At 33.3% G+C, this 17,378-nt stretch overlaps 2 protein-coding genes and 1 long non-coding RNA gene across 3 annotated transcripts; 1 reads left to right on the forward strand and 2 right to left on the reverse strand.

Moving 5' to 3' along the window:
* Positions 1-2,150: 2,150 nt before the first annotated feature.
* On the reverse strand, positions 2,151-4,160 carry LOC110808836 (uncharacterized). The gene is made up of 2 exons (XR_002538699.2): positions 2,416-4,160; positions 2,151-2,334 (listed from the first exon to the last, which is right to left on the reverse strand). It is a non-coding gene; the product is annotated as an uncharacterized LOC110808836 (long non-coding RNA).
* A 3,030-nt stretch (positions 4,161-7,190) lies between these two features.
* Positions 7,191-8,944, forward strand: LOC148266681 (1-aminocyclopropane-1-carboxylate oxidase). Its single transcript, XM_088215636.1, has 4 exons — positions 7,191-7,401; positions 7,615-7,841; positions 8,009-8,342; positions 8,428-8,944. Exons 1-4 carry the CDS (start codon positions 7,297-7,299, stop codon positions 8,692-8,694), a joined length of 933 nt encoding a protein of 310 aa, XP_088071762.1. The 5' UTR covers positions 7,191-7,296; the 3' UTR covers positions 8,695-8,944.
* A 1,345-nt stretch (positions 8,945-10,289) lies between these two features.
* Positions 10,290-16,084, reverse strand: LOC110808813 (inositol diphosphatase DSP1-like). The gene is made up of 5 exons (XM_022034422.2): positions 15,563-16,084; positions 15,356-15,449; positions 11,286-11,343; positions 11,140-11,183; positions 10,290-10,992 (listed from the first exon to the last, which is right to left on the reverse strand). The coding sequence occupies exons 1-5, from the start codon at positions 15,808-15,810 to the stop codon at positions 10,807-10,809; spliced, it is 630 nt and encodes a 209-aa protein (XP_021890114.1). The 5' UTR covers positions 15,811-16,084; the 3' UTR covers positions 10,290-10,806.
* Positions 16,085-17,378: the final 1,294 nt, after the last annotated feature.

Here is a 17,378-nt window from a genome sequence, read left to right on the forward strand (position 1 = left end):
TTATTGGGAATCTCGAATCCCTAGAAAATAAAAAATAAATAAAAATACAAACTCTCATTATCATCCACCTTGTCTCTTTGAATCCTTTCGTTGTTTAAAGAAAATGACACATCAGCCCTACCTCTTATGTCATCCACCCAATTATACCCTCCCCCTTTATTTCATACCCCCCCCCCCCCCCCCCAAAACACTTCTACATATATATATATATATATATATGCACACACACACACACACCAAACACAGACGACTATATCTTCTTCATCTACCATGGCACTTCAACCACGCGTGGCCTTTGTTCCTACTCTATGATCAACATGGCTCTGCTGCCGTTTTCGCTCTCAATGGTCACGGTTGTTGTAGCTGCAGATCATTATCATGATCATCGTCTTCTCCATCAAAACCTGCAGATTAGTGTCAGATCAGAATTATCAAAGCTGGCAGGTGTAATGGTGTAGAGGACATGGCGGTATCTCTCCTGAGCTTATTCTTCTTGCTCCTCCTATTATTTCCGGTGAACCCAATGGCGGGCGTTCCAGTTTTCTTGACCTTGCAAGTCCAACAATAAGACCATCTGTTTCCTGCCAACTTCCTTTGCTCTTCAACAAGCTGAGAGAGCAGGAGTTACATTCTGGGTTCATGGAACTTCTTCTCTTCCTTCTATCCCTCCTGAGCTGCTTCTTAAGTTCTTTTTCTTGTGAGTGCGATACGTATATTTATGATATGTATATATCTATATATGTCTATGCATGATCTGGTTTTTGGAGATATATATGTAGTTTAATTTCTTATCTTACTTGTGTATGCATGGAACCATATAAACGAAAGAACAGAAGTGAATAAAGATGCATTTATTATTTATCTAGTTATATATATATCTTAGTTTTCCACAATATGTTTTTCGTACGTCGGTGGCCATCTTCTTCTGGTTTAATAGTAATTTTCTTACTTCTGTAATGCTTAATCCATATATATATATATGCACGTATTTATGAAGGTGTGAGTTTCTTTTTGCTCCGATTTCTTTCCTTCTTTTATCTTCTAAAGTATTTCATGACAACAAGTGCAAGAAGAAAGGTTCAAAAAATTTACTGCTAAAGTAATATCGTAGAAAATGATGATCTTCAAAATCCGAGCTTAGAAAGAGTACACAAAGTTCTAAAAGTCTGCATTCGTTGCATGAGATTGTTCTAAATCTCTACAGTATATATGTATATATATAAGTAATTAGTAATTATGTAATTGCTTTTCTTTTTGACAGATCATATACATAAAAATATTAAATCCGTACACAGGAAACCCGCCTACCTCAGCTTTACTTTTTATTAATGTAATGGGTGACGCTATCATACCTTGGAAGGGTAGATTAAATATTATATTATACTAACTCCAAGACATTAAAAAGATAAGATAAAAGATTTAAAAAAAAAAAAAAAGAGAGATTAAATTATAATTTTACCCCGAAATAGTTTAATTGCAATTTAATGTAGTTTATTTTCTTACCATTTTATATAACATTGTTATTTCTTGAAATTAGTTGTCTTATAATCTTTTAACTTTTTTCTTTCCTTTTTTTTTTTTAATCATTCGTAACGAGTCAAACACAGAAATTTTCTTCATAAAATAATATAAAAATGACGTTAGAACATAATTGTAATAAGAATATATATTACAATACAAAATCGAGCCACAAGCAGTGTGTAACTTTGCCATTATGGTCTAGTGATTTTCCAAACTTAAATCAAATCCATTGCTAAATATTTATTCAAAAAAACTGCCAGGGACGACCATCTCAAGCACAGATTCGGACAGCTTCAAACCACTCTCACAAAGAGAGAGAAAAGAAGGATTAATTTTAACTACTACACCATTAAAGGAGGCCAGTGGCACTAATGAATTAACTTTAACCAGGAGTAAAATAATAGTACATATCAGGGTAGGTTGCCTGTATATTTTAACAACCCTATAAATGGTAAAAATTTACATGAAAAAAAAAAAAAAAAAAAAAACTGATATCTATTCATCTATCTATCTTTCTTCACACTAGATCATTTATATACACTGGAACGCCATCATAATCAAGAATAGACCAAAGTAAAGATGTTTAACTCAAATGCAACTTTTTCTTCTCATCTTAAATCTATCTTCCATTTTCAGATTGATTTAAGCTGCAAGCACCAGCACCTTGATCGTCCCTTGACTGTTAGCAGTTAGCATTGTAGGTGTATCGCTCTTCCAGCACACAGCACTGATGAAGTAAGATCCTGCATCTTCGTCATGATCATCTGTGTCAGGTGAACCAAATCTGTGCCATGTTACAGGTTTGGAGATTTCCTGCAGAGTACCAAAAATACTCAGAGTTAGTTCCCATGAGAAAATGCATGAATTAAGTTGTTTTAAAGTATTTTCGAATACCTTATGGTAGACGTATACTTCATTGGTTTCGCTTCCACATGCAATGTACTCACTATTGACGGTGAGACCTACAAAGTTCTTCTCATTTTGATGACCTTTAAAAGTACGAACCTGTTAACACATTGAACAGAGGATTTTGCAGCTTAACCTTCCATGTATTTCTAACATAACACCACCAAATATAGCTAATGAGGCACTATCATCAATCTATAAAGGTAAAATACTCATTTTTGGTTTATGGAGTTCATTAGAATACTGTCACTTATATTAATTATAAAATAATGCTAATCCCTTGTACAATGATAAAATGAACCTCTTAGATAATTCTAAGCAGAATTGAGACAATCTATTTTAAATTCCATCTAAATTAGTGATATTCGAAATGTATCGTCTCAAGTACATTTATAATTGTCTAAGAGGTCAATGTACTGTCTCAATTCTCATTTTGTGAGGGGTTTGTATCCTCACCCTCCTTAAGTTAAGTTCACTTGTTCCAAACACAGCCTAAATAACATTAGGTCCCAAGTTAACATTCCAGTCATTCATTCAATCTTCCCACAGTCCCACATCTTGGATTGAAAGGCAAATCAGAGCCATAGTAACAATGATGGTAATTCCATGCTTAGCCTACAAGCCTCCGTTTTATGATGACACCAGGGAAGTTTGCTCTGCCAATAACTAGTGCAAAGAGGAAACATCATTGGCTCATAAACCTGCGTAAGATACTAGAAAATGTTTTCTCCAATACTGCAGACTCCATCATTTAGGTCCCTGAACTACCAAGTAGGAAGTTGAGATCCTTGAGCAATTCATTACAGGCTTTCAGTTCTATCATCATTTTTGTTAAATTTGATTTATAATGTGAATATGAACCATTATAAGGACTATTTTTCCTCTCATTATTCATCAAAATTTTCAACACATTTAAACAAGTTGATGAATGCTAAGGAGAAAAAACAATGTTCACAGAGCTAAAGGTAATACCTAAGTTCAAATGAACAGAAACAGGATCTATGGGTTTTTTCCCCCCTTGCAGAATAGGAGAGGTTCCTATAGTATTGAAACCCTTGTGGGACTAGCCACAGTTGGGGGATATAGTAGCAGTTAATCAAAAGTTGTCGGAGGACCCAAAATGTGTAAGTGCTAAATGCTAGAGCCATAGTCATAGTAGTTCAACTACCAGATGAATTTCATTGCATATAATTAACACAATAACTGACAAAAGAAAAAAGGGGAAGTTACGAAAACTAGTATGTATTTACTTTTGGAGAATCTCAATTAACAATAGACTTAAAAGCAATGTGGGCAAGCTGCAAAAACTATTATGTATTGTATTTGGAGGATCTAAATTAAGACCTTGTCCCTGGACTACATCCATGCAGTAAATAGAACATTCTGTTAAAAATTAAATGCTAATTTGACAGTGGAGGCACATGCCTTGCACTTAAGATAAGCTAAAGTAAAAAAAGTAATTTTCTATACAGTGGGTAATCTGCAAATCTATCATTCCCCAAGAATTCCCAAATCTTTAAATCTACCTCTCTTTTCTTACACAAAACTCAAACCTACACCTCTTTATATTTCTGCCTCCAAATAATTCACAACCCACTCTTGTTCCAGTTAGAACTGCTCCATTTATTAAGACATTTTCGTTTTTGGTTTTTCAGTACTTTCAGAGGACAAAGAGGCCTAAAACTTAGAAATGTTAGAGAAACCAAAGCGACTTGAAGATCTTCAAGAACAAAAAGGAGATTTATTCACGTATTTCTCTTAATTTAATTTAATTCTTTAAAAAAAAAAAAAAAAAGAATTTCTTCAATGAAATTTATGCTGTGTGTAATCCGTACATGCCGCCGCCTACGTTACATTGAAGAGGATTTCTATCAAGTCGATAATTTGGTGTTTGCGTCTCTCCCTCTCCACTCTTTGAATCTACTAAAACAGGAAACCTTTTTTATTCTCCTCCTCCTCCTCCTCCTCCTCCTTCGTTCGGATCGGGAAACTAAATTAAAATTACAGAAAATTGGAAGAGAATTCCCACTTTCCACGTCTAATTAACAGTTGTAGCCAAACAAATTAAATTAATGTTTAGGAATATAAATCACATCAGATCCAACACCAAAAGCCGCCGTGACAAGTAAGATCATGCTCTCATTTGTTTTTGTTATATATATATATCTATGTATGTATGTAGTTGCTATTTCATAATATATTTTCATTGAATAATACATTGCATGATATGTAGGTTAAGTATAGTCAAATATGTATAATACAATGTTTGTGTCTATGCATATACATATACATACATATATATGTTAATTGATCCACTTGTTTAAATATTATTATATATTATCGTACTTGTTTAATTTCCTAGCCCATGTTGAATTCATTCTAAATATTTCCTCATTTTAAAATTACGTTTGTGTTCCAAGAAAAACATATTTTGAGAGAAATGTGTATATGCGTGTGTGTGTGTATATATATATTATTCTTTTTAACGAGAATTTCCATGTCAACAAGAAAACTCCGGCTTGGAATTTAGTATCAAAATATATGGATGAAACCTGTACGCAATTCCTGAAGGCTAACAAATCCACGTTTGCAATCTTAAACAATTTTGAATATTAATGTTCGGTACTTATTGAGAAAATATACTTATAATATATATATATATATATATATACATAAACAGATGTATATACGCACGTGTGAAGATCTATCAAGCATTTTATTTAAATATCATCTAAATAATGCGGTACATAAATTTTTATTTTTTACTTTCAAATTTATAATTTTTTACAAAGAAAAAAATATAATAATTATTAATTACTTTATATATGGAAAATTAACTTCAGTTTCTTCAAAAGCTTGGAGACGGGAGATATATATTAGTACACAAAGTTAATAATTTTTAAAAAAATATTTTTATTTATTCTTATTGCACGGTTGATATTATATCGTAATATATATATATATATATATATATGTGTGTGTGTGTGGGTGACATGAATAATTGAAAAGCTTTGTCTCTGTCGCCCACCCCACGTATAGCTCACTGGGACAGAATGATATAAATATAAAAACGTTGCATGTAGACTGACTATACAGTGAAAGGACGGACATATCAATATTAACATTCAACAACATTCATTATTGTGTAAAAGAATAATAATAATAATAATAGAAATTAAAAGCTCGAATTGTATTCCAACTTTGTACCTCTTCTATATAGATATTTGAATGATTAAATATGCATTTTTAATTACTAAAAATATTATAATTAAATATTTTTTAATATATATATATGGTTAATGGAAGCAGCTATTGGGTAACATAGTGATAATAATAATACATGCAGCGTGCTTTTAGTTTCCAGGACCTACCTACCGACCTCTTTTGCCTGACTGATAATATACGTTAATTAATTAAGGTTTTTTAATTAATTGTTTAATCAGGCAACCAATCTGTGTAATAGCTGATTAACTTATATATTATGAACGATGAGGAGGAGGATTAAGTAGAGTTTGATTGGGAGAGGAACCCAGCAATAATTAACGTTTATAATTATTTAGAGAGATTAATTACTGTCTCTCCGCTGCGAGGCAATTAGTATGAAAATGGCATGTCGCCTAAATATCAACATAATTAAAATATTATTCAACGGTTCTTATTTAATTTTAATATAATATGTATGTACATTAAAAGCCAAAAGTTGCGATTATAAATGGAATCTAGAGCCAAAGTTTATTAATTAATTATACTGCTTGATTTAAGTTGTCGGTCCTACATCAGATTTGCTGCTTCTGGGGAAAAAAAGTGTGAAAAAAAAAGTGCTAGAGTTATTATCTTTTCACCCACCAAATATATTAATAATAATTTTCTTGGAAATAAAAAGATTAATGACGTTAAAAAATCATATATTTTTTTTTTGGGAATATTCTTATTGATTATTTTAATTCGTTTAAAACTTTTATTAAATTATGACGACATTATTTATAGTAATGTGTCAGGAATATTCATTATTTCCAGAATTAAACGAGAATGGCGAAGGGCATTCTAGTAATTATAGGGAAATCGTGCTGTCAAATATAACGTTCAAAGCGTACGTATCGCACTTCGCAGCCCCACGTGCAAAACGTATTTATATATATATATATATATATATAGTACATTAGCCATAAAATTATTTTTCAAGCAGCATTAAACATTGAAATAAATAAATAATAAACCATAAGTATTTATCGGATACATTTTATTAATTAATGTGTGTAGATTCTTATACAATAATTTGAAAAACTTCATTTAATTATTTTCTAATTAATAAATTAGATTACTACATTTTTAATTTGCTTTAAAAGTGTCTGCGTCCTTCATCAATTAATAATCATGCACGTAACCAGTTGGAAAGAAATGGACGGTCCATGATCGGCGGACTAGATACCGTCAAAACCACATTGCAGCACAGTCACTCGGGCAGTATCTAAGCACCTTCCACCTATTGGTTTACTGGGGCCCCCATTCAGTAAAACGACCCAATAAGTCACGTAATTTAACGGTCTTCGTCTCCTGGGTCGGGTCAACAAATTAGACTCTATTATTTTCTTTTTAATTTTCAGTTAATCTTTGATATATATATATATTTTTTTTTTGAAAAATAATTTATTTATTTATTTATTTTTATGAGACTCCAAAACCCACTTCCACTTGCCTTCGCGGGCTACTCCTATTTCTGTCTTCATTCTGGATCAACCTCTATAAATTGCTTATCAAATCTCTCGAGTCTGCATTCATAAACAACACCAAACACATCAAAAACTTTATTTACAAACAAACCCAGAAAAAGTTTCGACGATTTCTTCCCGAGAAATTCTTTCTGCAGAGATGGAGAACTTCCCAGTCATCAACATGGAGGGTCTCAACGGTGAGGAGAGAGCTGCTACCATGAAGAAGATTGAAGATGCTTGTGAGAACTGGGGTTTCTTTGAGGTACCCATTAAACATCCTCTCAAACTCCCAACACTCATCTTTCTTTTCAGTTCATGTTTAAGCTAAGCTCTCTCTCCCCCATTTTTGCTCTGTTTTCTGATCAGCTGTATTTTTCTATTATAAATTCTTGCGCTGTTTTCTGCTCAAATTTTTGGTACTACGAATTTGGTCTTGGTTGATTATCTGGTTTTGACCAAAAAAAAAAAATTGCAGCTGGTGAATCATGGGATCCCAATTGAGCTGCTGGACACTGTCGAAAGATTGACAAAAGGGCACTACAGAAAATGCATGGAGCAGAGATTCAAGGAAATAATGGCGAGCAAGGGCTTAGATGGTATCCAAACAGAGGTCACTGATATGGACTGGGAAAGCACCTTTTTCATACGCCATCTCCCTGAGCCTAACATAGCTGAGATTCCAGATCTCGACGATGAATACAGGTAATACATATATACATACACACACACACACACACACACACACACACACACACACACATAAACGCAAAACCGACCCGTCTGTATTATATTACATTAACACTGGTAAAAGCCACTGACTGTCCGCAAATGGGTATTTTATTAATCAATTTCTTTGTCAATTATTGCAGGAAAGTGATGAAAGAATTTGCTCTGAAACTGGAGAAAATAGCAGAGGAGCTTCTTGATTTGTTATGCGAGAATCTCGGGCTGGAAAAAGGGTATTTGAAAAAAGCATTTTACGGGTCAAGAGGTCCAACTTTCGGCACCAAAGTCAGCAACTACCCTCCATGCCCTAAACCAAACTTGATCAAAGGGCTCCGGGCACACACCGACGCCGGCGGCATCATCTTGCTCTTCCAGGACGACAAAGTCAGCGGCCTCCAACTCCTCAAAGACGGCAAATGGGTTGATGTTCCACCAATGCGCCACTCCATTGTCGTCAACCTCGGCGACCAACTCGAGGTAATTAACACAAATTTTCATCTGGGTGTTTTGATGAGTTCCATTACAGAGAGATGAAATACCGAGTTTCTTGGAATTGTTGCAGGTGATTACCAACGGGAAATACAAGAGCGTGGAGCACAGAGTGGTGGCACAAACCGACGGGACGAGGATGTCGATAGCTTCTTTCTACAACCCCGGAAGCGACGCCGTGATTTATCCGGCGCCGATATTGGTGGAGAAAGAAACAGAGGAGAAGAAAACAGCGTACCCGAAATTCGTGTTCGAGGATTACATGAAGCTGTATGCTGGGTTGAAGTTTCAGGCCAAGGAGCCGAGATTTGATGCCATGAAAGCGGCCGCAAAAGCTTAAATCTTAAACCGGGGCGGGCATCAAATTCACTACTTGGGCTTGATTTAGAAAAATATAGTTATAAAAAAGATGGAAGTGAAAGAGGAGATATTTAATTGGGTATTTTATGGTGAAGATTAAGTAAAGAGTAAAAAGGATTGTTGGAGTGTGGGAAAACGGTGTCGTATATAGAGTTATTGTTTGTAGACAGGAACAAAATTAAACCATCCTGCAATGCTATTTAATCTAATAAAGACAAATCTTTTTTGTCTTTCGGTTCTTTTTTTCTTTTAATTTATTATTAATGGGGTCAGGGGAGATAGATCTGTTCCTGCAAAAAAGGAACATTTCTTTTTTAAGTCTAAAAAATAAAAAATTATTTCCAATTTTCAGTTTTTAAAATTAAAAAGCACAAGTTAATTACTTTTGTCAGAATTCACCAACTAAATTAACTGTCACTCTCGTTTAAACAAATTAATTACATGGCCGAAGCTTTAAAAGAATCTTTAAGGAATTAATAATGACAGAAATACAAGCACGTGTGGGGACCACTAATTATCATCGCTGTTTGGAACTATATATACATATATGTGGGTGTGTGCTGACACAATTAAAAGCATATGTCGACCGCACCAAGTGCTAAAGCTTAGCGACAATAGAGAACATGTCTAATTAAGTGAAAGCACATGCCGACCACTAACGAGTAAAAAGGACGGTTAGGATTATCGAGGAAAATAATAATAAATATAATTTTATGAAGAGAGAAATTCATATTTTTTTTTGGGGTTTTTTTTTTTTTTTTAATAATGAATTTTGTTTAAAACTAAACAAAGTATAGATTTACAAATGGATGGATGTATTAATATGTTTAAAAATTTATAAGCAATTTACAATATAAAACTCTTAAAGTGAAGTGAGTAAGAATTAAAATCAAACATGGAATGATGATTGAATAAAATAGTAGAGTACTTGGGCAACAAAAAGGTTCGTGAAGGATTGAAGATAAGAGAAGAGAAGACATATATTAAATCATGAAGATGTCTACGAATCATCATTTCTAAACTAATCATTTGTTTTATGTTCACCACTGAATTGAATGATTATAAAAAGATTCCTTTGGCTTCTAAAATTGAACTTATCTTCCGAAACAGGCCGCTGAAATTGAGGTTGGATACTTCTCCATTTTTTTATTTTTAAGTCTCTACGCATCCTCTCTCTCTCTCATCAAACCCGATCCTTATATATATACACACACACACACACACATGTACATATACATATTTCAAACTGCATCCCTCATTTTTTACAATCACTCTCTCTTTCATTATCCATGAATTCCCTCGCTAATCCAATAATATATGAAAGCATGTGATTTTCTTTCCCTTCTCTCCTTTTTTTATTTTTTATTATTTTTTTAAATCTAAGACTGTTATTTCCAGAGTTGAATAACATATTTTCAAAATTTTAAATTATAATTACTAATAATAAATAATTTAATTTTTTATATAAAATTTTAACAATCACATATTTTTTTTAATACAAAATTTTGATTCTAATTTTAATAATTGCATATTCAATTCTTATAAACGGATTAGCTCCCAAGATCTAATAGGCAATTCTTGGTCGAACAATATCTAATTGGTAAGTTTCAACACTTCATATTACAACTAAGATTCTCCCATACATTAAGCAATTATGTAATTGCCTTGTCTTGCCTTCCATATTAACTGGTGTTGGAGAGACTGTTTTCTTGATCTGTGTACACAACCTGGCATAGTCTACAAAGCTCAAACAAATCTAGTTACAATATAGAGCACAACTCTACCCAGTTCTATGTGGAAATTGTTGTGGCGACAAACGGTGGCTGCCTAGTTATAACAAACAAAATGGAAAGAAAATACAAGACAGGGAGTACAGAGCAACAATGGATAGAAGGCAGAGAAATCGGGCTGCTGAACATGCTAACATAAAATATATTGCCAATTTATTCTCAGGAGGGGAAAAGGGAAAAAAATTCCTTCGCCGCCAAAATGCAACCTAGGAACTCATCACCTTTTCCTACTTTATTCCACACAGCCTACAGGTACCTACGATTCTCCTCTGCTATCATAAGGAAGCAAAACCAATATCCAGTTACCTCTTTGAACATGAAAATGACATTGGCAGATGCTTCAAGCTGGACGTGTCGAACAATTCCATAAACCTCTGATCTGAAACTCTGGCTTTTGCAGCAGCAAAACGCTGGTACTCGTCGAAGATAGATGACAGGCACCACCTTTGCAATTTCCTCAAACATCCCACAAGACAACCAGTTCGGTGCTGCAAGTAGAAAAGTAAACACCGATATGAAGCTTAGTAGAAGTTGAATTTAAACATCAGGCAAAGAAAAAGGAGATATGAAAAGATAGATGGAGATCAAAAGAGAGGGGAGGGAGAGAAAGAAAGGAATATGAATCATTTGCATACCTTCCCCCGTTTACAATGAATCAAAACTGGGTGATTTTTCACATCTGCATCAAAAGGAGATGAACAGTCAATTAAAACAAATTACAAGTGAACAGCACTGAAATTCAACCAGAACGTGTGAAAAATCCTGTCTTTAGGGCATGTACCTAGAACAACTTTTAGTGCCTCGCGAATGGTATCCTCCGGAATATTTACGAAAGGCTCCTGAATTTACAATTGTATGTATCAGCTCAACTATTTCAAATTATCAACTACAATTAGAACTCTCCTGCTCCTTTACATGACCAGTATAAATAGTTTTCACAAAAGGATAGAGAATGTTCTTTCGGCAATGAGATAAAAGATTTCAAACACTTGAAAATCAAAACATGAAATTTGTATAGAAAAGCTGGTCTGCAAGATTTTATAAGAACAGCCAGTTTTAGTTATTTTCTACACCAGATCTAAGCAAACAGATCCATAGGATAATGCTTATGCCTTTGCCCACACAAGGTTATGTTGAAAATTACTTTATGCGGAACTCTCACTTTTCTCCTTTTCGCTGTTCTCTCTTTCCTCGTCTTCTTTTTTATTTCAACTGGTGAAATATGAACCAAGAAGATTACTCTGGCTGCATTTTACCTACTACCGTAAGTGTAAGCACTCTACAAGAATTTCATGACAAGCTGATTGCATCAAAGGAATAACTCAAAAAGGGGATTTCTTAAATATTACAATGCCAGAAAATGAAATTCCATACAGCAATTTTTACTAATAATGTTTAAGTAATATAGGACAAGAACTAAAAGTAATCTATCATGGCATATAATGATTAGAAGAAAGGTGCATGCTAAATGTCCCTTGGAAATGTGATGACAGCACAAGTTTTAGATATTAAGAAATTAAGTAAATATTGAACCTTGAATAATTTCTTCTCTCAGTAAAGTTGCTTATTTTTCATCTTTAGATCTTTAAGGAGAAAAGAGTGAGAAAGTTGAAGAAAAGAAAAGGGACTGTAAATTATAAGCATATAAGACAATAAAAAGAATTTAAATGATAGACGTGATCATAACTTAAGGATTAAGGTCGCAATATTTTGCAAAGAACCTTTCCTGCCCACTGATTCCCTATGTAAAAGGCCTAGCCCTTGCTGAAATATAAAGGTGGTAATAATTTTCTTTTTTGCTCAAACTAACCAAATGGGAAGAAAATTAAGAACTGTTGTCATGGGACTTTTAATATTTTGATACTATTTGCTTTTTAGGCTTCAACATCCATGATGGGCCTGGTCACAAGCAGGGCATGGCAGAAAGGTCGTTAAATGTGATTCAATCACATGGTTTAAGGATATTCAAAAGATGCAGTTGTGGAAATAGACCAACAAACTCTTACCACATTCTGATAACTGTCATTATCTGCATGTGGAGTTTATCAGGTTCTGCTTTCTTTCTCTTCCAGAGAAGTCATTCTAAACTAGAGAGCATTTGTGGGTTGTGATTTGATGGTCTTTGCCTAGATTGAATTACATCCTGTACCAGAGATGAGAACAAGGATTGTAGTCCAACTTCTGATCTGGGATATCTGCTAACAAATGTACTTTACTGTGTTTTCTTTTCTATTTTCCTCTCTTTGTATTTGTCTTTAGATGTGAACTTACTAAAAAAAATACTCCCAACACAAGGAGCATCAAATATATCAAGGATAACCAAATTTATCTTTGCAAAACTATAACAATGTCTAATAAACAGAAAAAAATACAAGTTGAAACAGCAATGATTTCAGATGATCTATGGAAAAAGCTACCCTGAGATTGAGATCAACATTTTATAATTACAAGACTAGTTCTTTTATCACAAATGAACTGTTATCATCTTATTCAGGACCTTTTTTAATCAGAGACTTTCAAAACAAACTTTCAACTTTAATTTTGTAAGACTGTTCTTGTTGCTCAGGTCTTATGCTAGATGCTTGTACAATTAAGTTTAAATATTTCGTGAGCAGAAAAATATAAGAGGAGGGGAGAAGGGAGAGAGAGAGAAAGACAAGAATTGGTCCAATTTGTCCAGGCTTTTCCTCAAGCGTATCTGCTTGAGATTTTCCTAGACAAAAAGCATCCTAGCTATAAAGGCATTTAGTAGAAATTTTTAAAGATAAAATGGTCCACCTGCAATAGTTTTGCATTCTTTCAAAATAATAAGAACGAAAATGGCAGGACATAGATGTATAGGTCGGGGTGGACCTCCTAATAATTCAATGTATAAGCAAGTATGATAAACACAGCTGAACTCCACTACCTGTTACTCTACCCATTTACTTTATCTTTTCTGTCATAAACATTAAGAGAATTGAATGAATTGTCCAATATAGACAGATAAAACATTGATCTTAAAAATGGGCAAGTCTAAATACACAATAATAGAGAGCATAAAACAAATTATATGACCAGACTGATTTGGGTATCAGAGGTAATACGCCCAGAAGCAAACGTTAAGCAACTAGTCGATGGTAATGCTTAATTCAACAATATCACACTATTGACAAGAGGGAGTAAAGTGCTAGCTGAGAAAGCTGTTACAAAATCAATTATGATATAATTATCTTCATTTAAGATTGAATATTCCAACTCAGCGTGTATTTACCATACCACAATTTAAAGTTTTCAGCTGGTGGAAGCATCTGGCCAGTGATTAATTTAAATGATTCAAGCAATAAATATTTGAGAGGAAGCTTGCATGAAATAATTCAGAGAGCACCGAAGGAGGTATTCAGCACGTCAGGAATCTAAAATGATTTCATCCATGGTAACATATGGTGCCCCACTTAAATTAGGAGTATTGTGCCATGTATAATTTCAGCTGTAATTTTTTAATTTTTATTAATAGCCATTAAACTAGAACTGATAAACAAAAAAAGTCTTACTAATTGAAGATGAGTGTATTACTCTTCAGAGAGTACTATAGATTTATCAAAACTTACATATATGTATATTTGAAACTTATTTTTTTCTAGTGAAATTATGCATGCTACTCAAAAAAAAAAAAAAGGAAACAGTGCACGCATGCACAAATATAACTAGCATATATAGCAAAATGAACAGGAAATCAGGAACTAAAACATATTGAAAATAAAAAAATGTATACCTGACTTTTCTTTTGAAAGAAATATACCTGACTTGTTTTTAAACAAATCACCATTATTTAGTTAAATAAATGTCTAAAAATTAATTTACAATGACTATTAAAAAGAAGATAAGTGAAAGTTTTGATGGATGCAGTCCCAAGCCCGCTTAAACTTTCAATACTAATACACAAACGGAACAGTTTAACTTGTAAAACAATTCAACTTGAACGTTACTGATTCAATGTTGTTGCAAATGCATATTGAAGTACGAATGATAAATGCTGCAAGTTATAATAAAAACCTGTAAATATTCAACACAATCAATACTTCATATGTATCAACTATTTCTTGACCGGATGGTTGGTACAACCACCCCCTTTCTAGGAGGGTGTGGGTTCAAGTGGGTTGTGCATCCCCTATGTTCTCCTCATGATACCGTGATATTATTAGTTATGTTATAAGTAGTGTCAAGTGTTATCTGATCATTAAAATGTATGAATTTCTATTAAAAAAAAAAATTATTTCATGTGTTAAAACAAACTAAAATAATAATTGACCCTTCCCTACTATCTTAGCTTTTGGAAACAATGATTATAATTTAGTGAATTATTTAAAAGACTGACATCCTGATTTCAGGTCTCACTTTCTATTATCTCTCATATTCCATATAATTTATCCTATTCTGTGTTATCGTCCACTAAAGAGTTATCAGAAAACTGATTAAGATTTATTACTCGGTAAATGTGATTAACATTAACCAATTGTATTGTCCCTATTCCTTCTTGCATCAAACCATTCAGAGTGTTTTTGGCAAAGCAATCAAAACAACCAGCATCCAGTTTGAAACCAAGTACAACTACAGCAATACTTCTATAACATATTAATGCGTCCGGAATTTGGACAGAATCCGAGCTCCGATCTTATCTTGAAGAACTTTTTTAAATGAAAACACAAGAAATAGCATCGCTAATAATGTTTTTAACAAAGTTGAATGCAGACGATCAAAATCACAGTTGATTGATGAAGCTAAAACCGATTCCTCTGGTTAATTTTCGGGCTCTAAAGCGGCAAAGAATAAAGGAGAAGAAAAAACATGATGAATTTGCTTAAGACTGACCTTGTAACCTTCAATGCCGAACTGGAAAAGCCTAATTCCATTAGACTTAAGGAACTCCATGTTGGCCTCCGGATATGGCTCCGGACACATACATCTTCACACACAACCAAAAGGAAAGCCAAAACCCTAAATTAATCACTATATATATCCGCACAAAAGAAAAAAAAAAAAAAACATGTGTGTATGAGGAAAAGAGGAAATGCTTACATGATGGAGCGAAGACCAAGTGTTTGAAGAAACGAGAAGTTGGCGGAGTCAGGGAAACCAGACCTGAAGACACCATTGTCGACCATAGAGAAGTTCAAAGGAGGAATGAATGAAAGGTCCTCTCCTGCGACGGGAAGTAATTCTGGTTCCGGAGATAGGAAGTCGCGTTGGTCGACGACGACGTCCACCTCGATTCTCCTGCACATCTGATCGTTTCGTTCCTCTTGATTGGGTTTATCCACTTTCATTTGGATTAAATATAAGGCAGGTATGGTTTATATGTGTAGATATATGTGAGTGTATATGTATATGGCGATGACGAAGAGGGAAAAGTGGGTGTGTGGATTCTGATAGTGAGTCGTTTTTGGCAAATGACAGTTACAACAAAGAAAAAAGGGAAAAAGGCGAAATCGGTTTGTGAGTTTTTGAACTGAAACTGGTGGCGCTGGTAGTTATATAAAGAGGGGGTGGCTGCTGCTGCTTGCTGCTCGCTGCCTGCTGCTTGCTGCTGCGTCTGCCCATCTCGCTTTATATAAGCGACACTTCCGAGACACAGAGAGAGAAATAGAGACCAATTTTTTAAAATTAAAAAAATGAAAATAATAATTTTAAATTTCAAAAAAATCTTAATTTGGTATTTGCTTATTAATATTTTGAATATTATTTAAAAATGAAAATTAAAAAAATAATAATCTGAAAAATGAAAATGGAGGAGTGGTTTGACTAAGTAAGACACGCATGCTTTGGCGTGTCGTGACGAAACTTCACTGTTTGTTTTTCCCAAGTAACGAGCAGCTCCGTCAATTACCAAATTAAGCATTTCAAAATTAAAATGGTCAAAATATATTACCCAGAAAAATGTTTAATTGGAATCAGATGAGTGATTAATTATTGGTTTTTTTTTTTTTTTTAAAAATATTTTATTAAAAAAAAAAAATTTATAAAAATAAAAAAAAAATGCTTTAGAACCGCAAAGAATTCAAATTACAACAAATACACAAACGATATTATAAAAAAATTAATATTATTTAAATAATTTTCAAACTTACATCGTTTCATTTAAACATAGAGCGTGGTACCAGTCGTCCAACACGCGCGTCGCTCACACTTCCCTCAAACTTTGCTTCCTGTTTCCCAATTGGAAAAAAGCACATGTGACAGTGCCGCGAGCAAGAAAACTAATCGCAGCCGCTGATTTGGAATACTTGATCGCGCGTGTTACATAAATCAACTGGTGAAGATCACATGTAACAGGAGCCCAGATGTAGTGGACGTGAATATTATAAAAAGATAAGTGGGTCGACCTGAAAAATAATAATAATAAAATTGGGAGTCGGAGGTAATTATGAAATATTATTTTACCGAAATAAAAAAATTGAAAAGGGATAAAAGAGGACATTCCAAAGAATATGCCTTTGTTTCGTAGCGATGATTGGAACGGTGCGCCACGTACTTTTCTTTCTAAAAAATTATTACCAAGTCATTTTTTTTTTTAACAATATATATTAAATATTTATTATAATAAATATAATTATATAAATAGTAGGTCGATTTCATACGTATTTTGAAATACTAAATCCAAATCTGTACCCATCTTAGCACTTTTAACGCCTTAAATCGGATGACTTGTACAAAAATTTATTAATATTTAAATTTAATTTTATTTAAATAATAATTATGTGATAGTGATAATTATTTTTATTTAAATTAATAAAATAATATAATTGTTTTAATTTTATTGTACATAATAATAATAATAATAATAATAAATATGACCTTATATATAAATTATACACAATTAAATATATTATATACA

Source organism: Carica papaya, chromosome 3 (assembly GCF_054855325.1).
Source record: "Carica papaya isolate Zhongbai chromosome 3, ASM5485532v1, whole genome shotgun sequence".
NCBI classification, from domain to species: Eukaryota; Viridiplantae; Streptophyta; class Magnoliopsida; order Brassicales; family Caricaceae; genus Carica; species Carica papaya.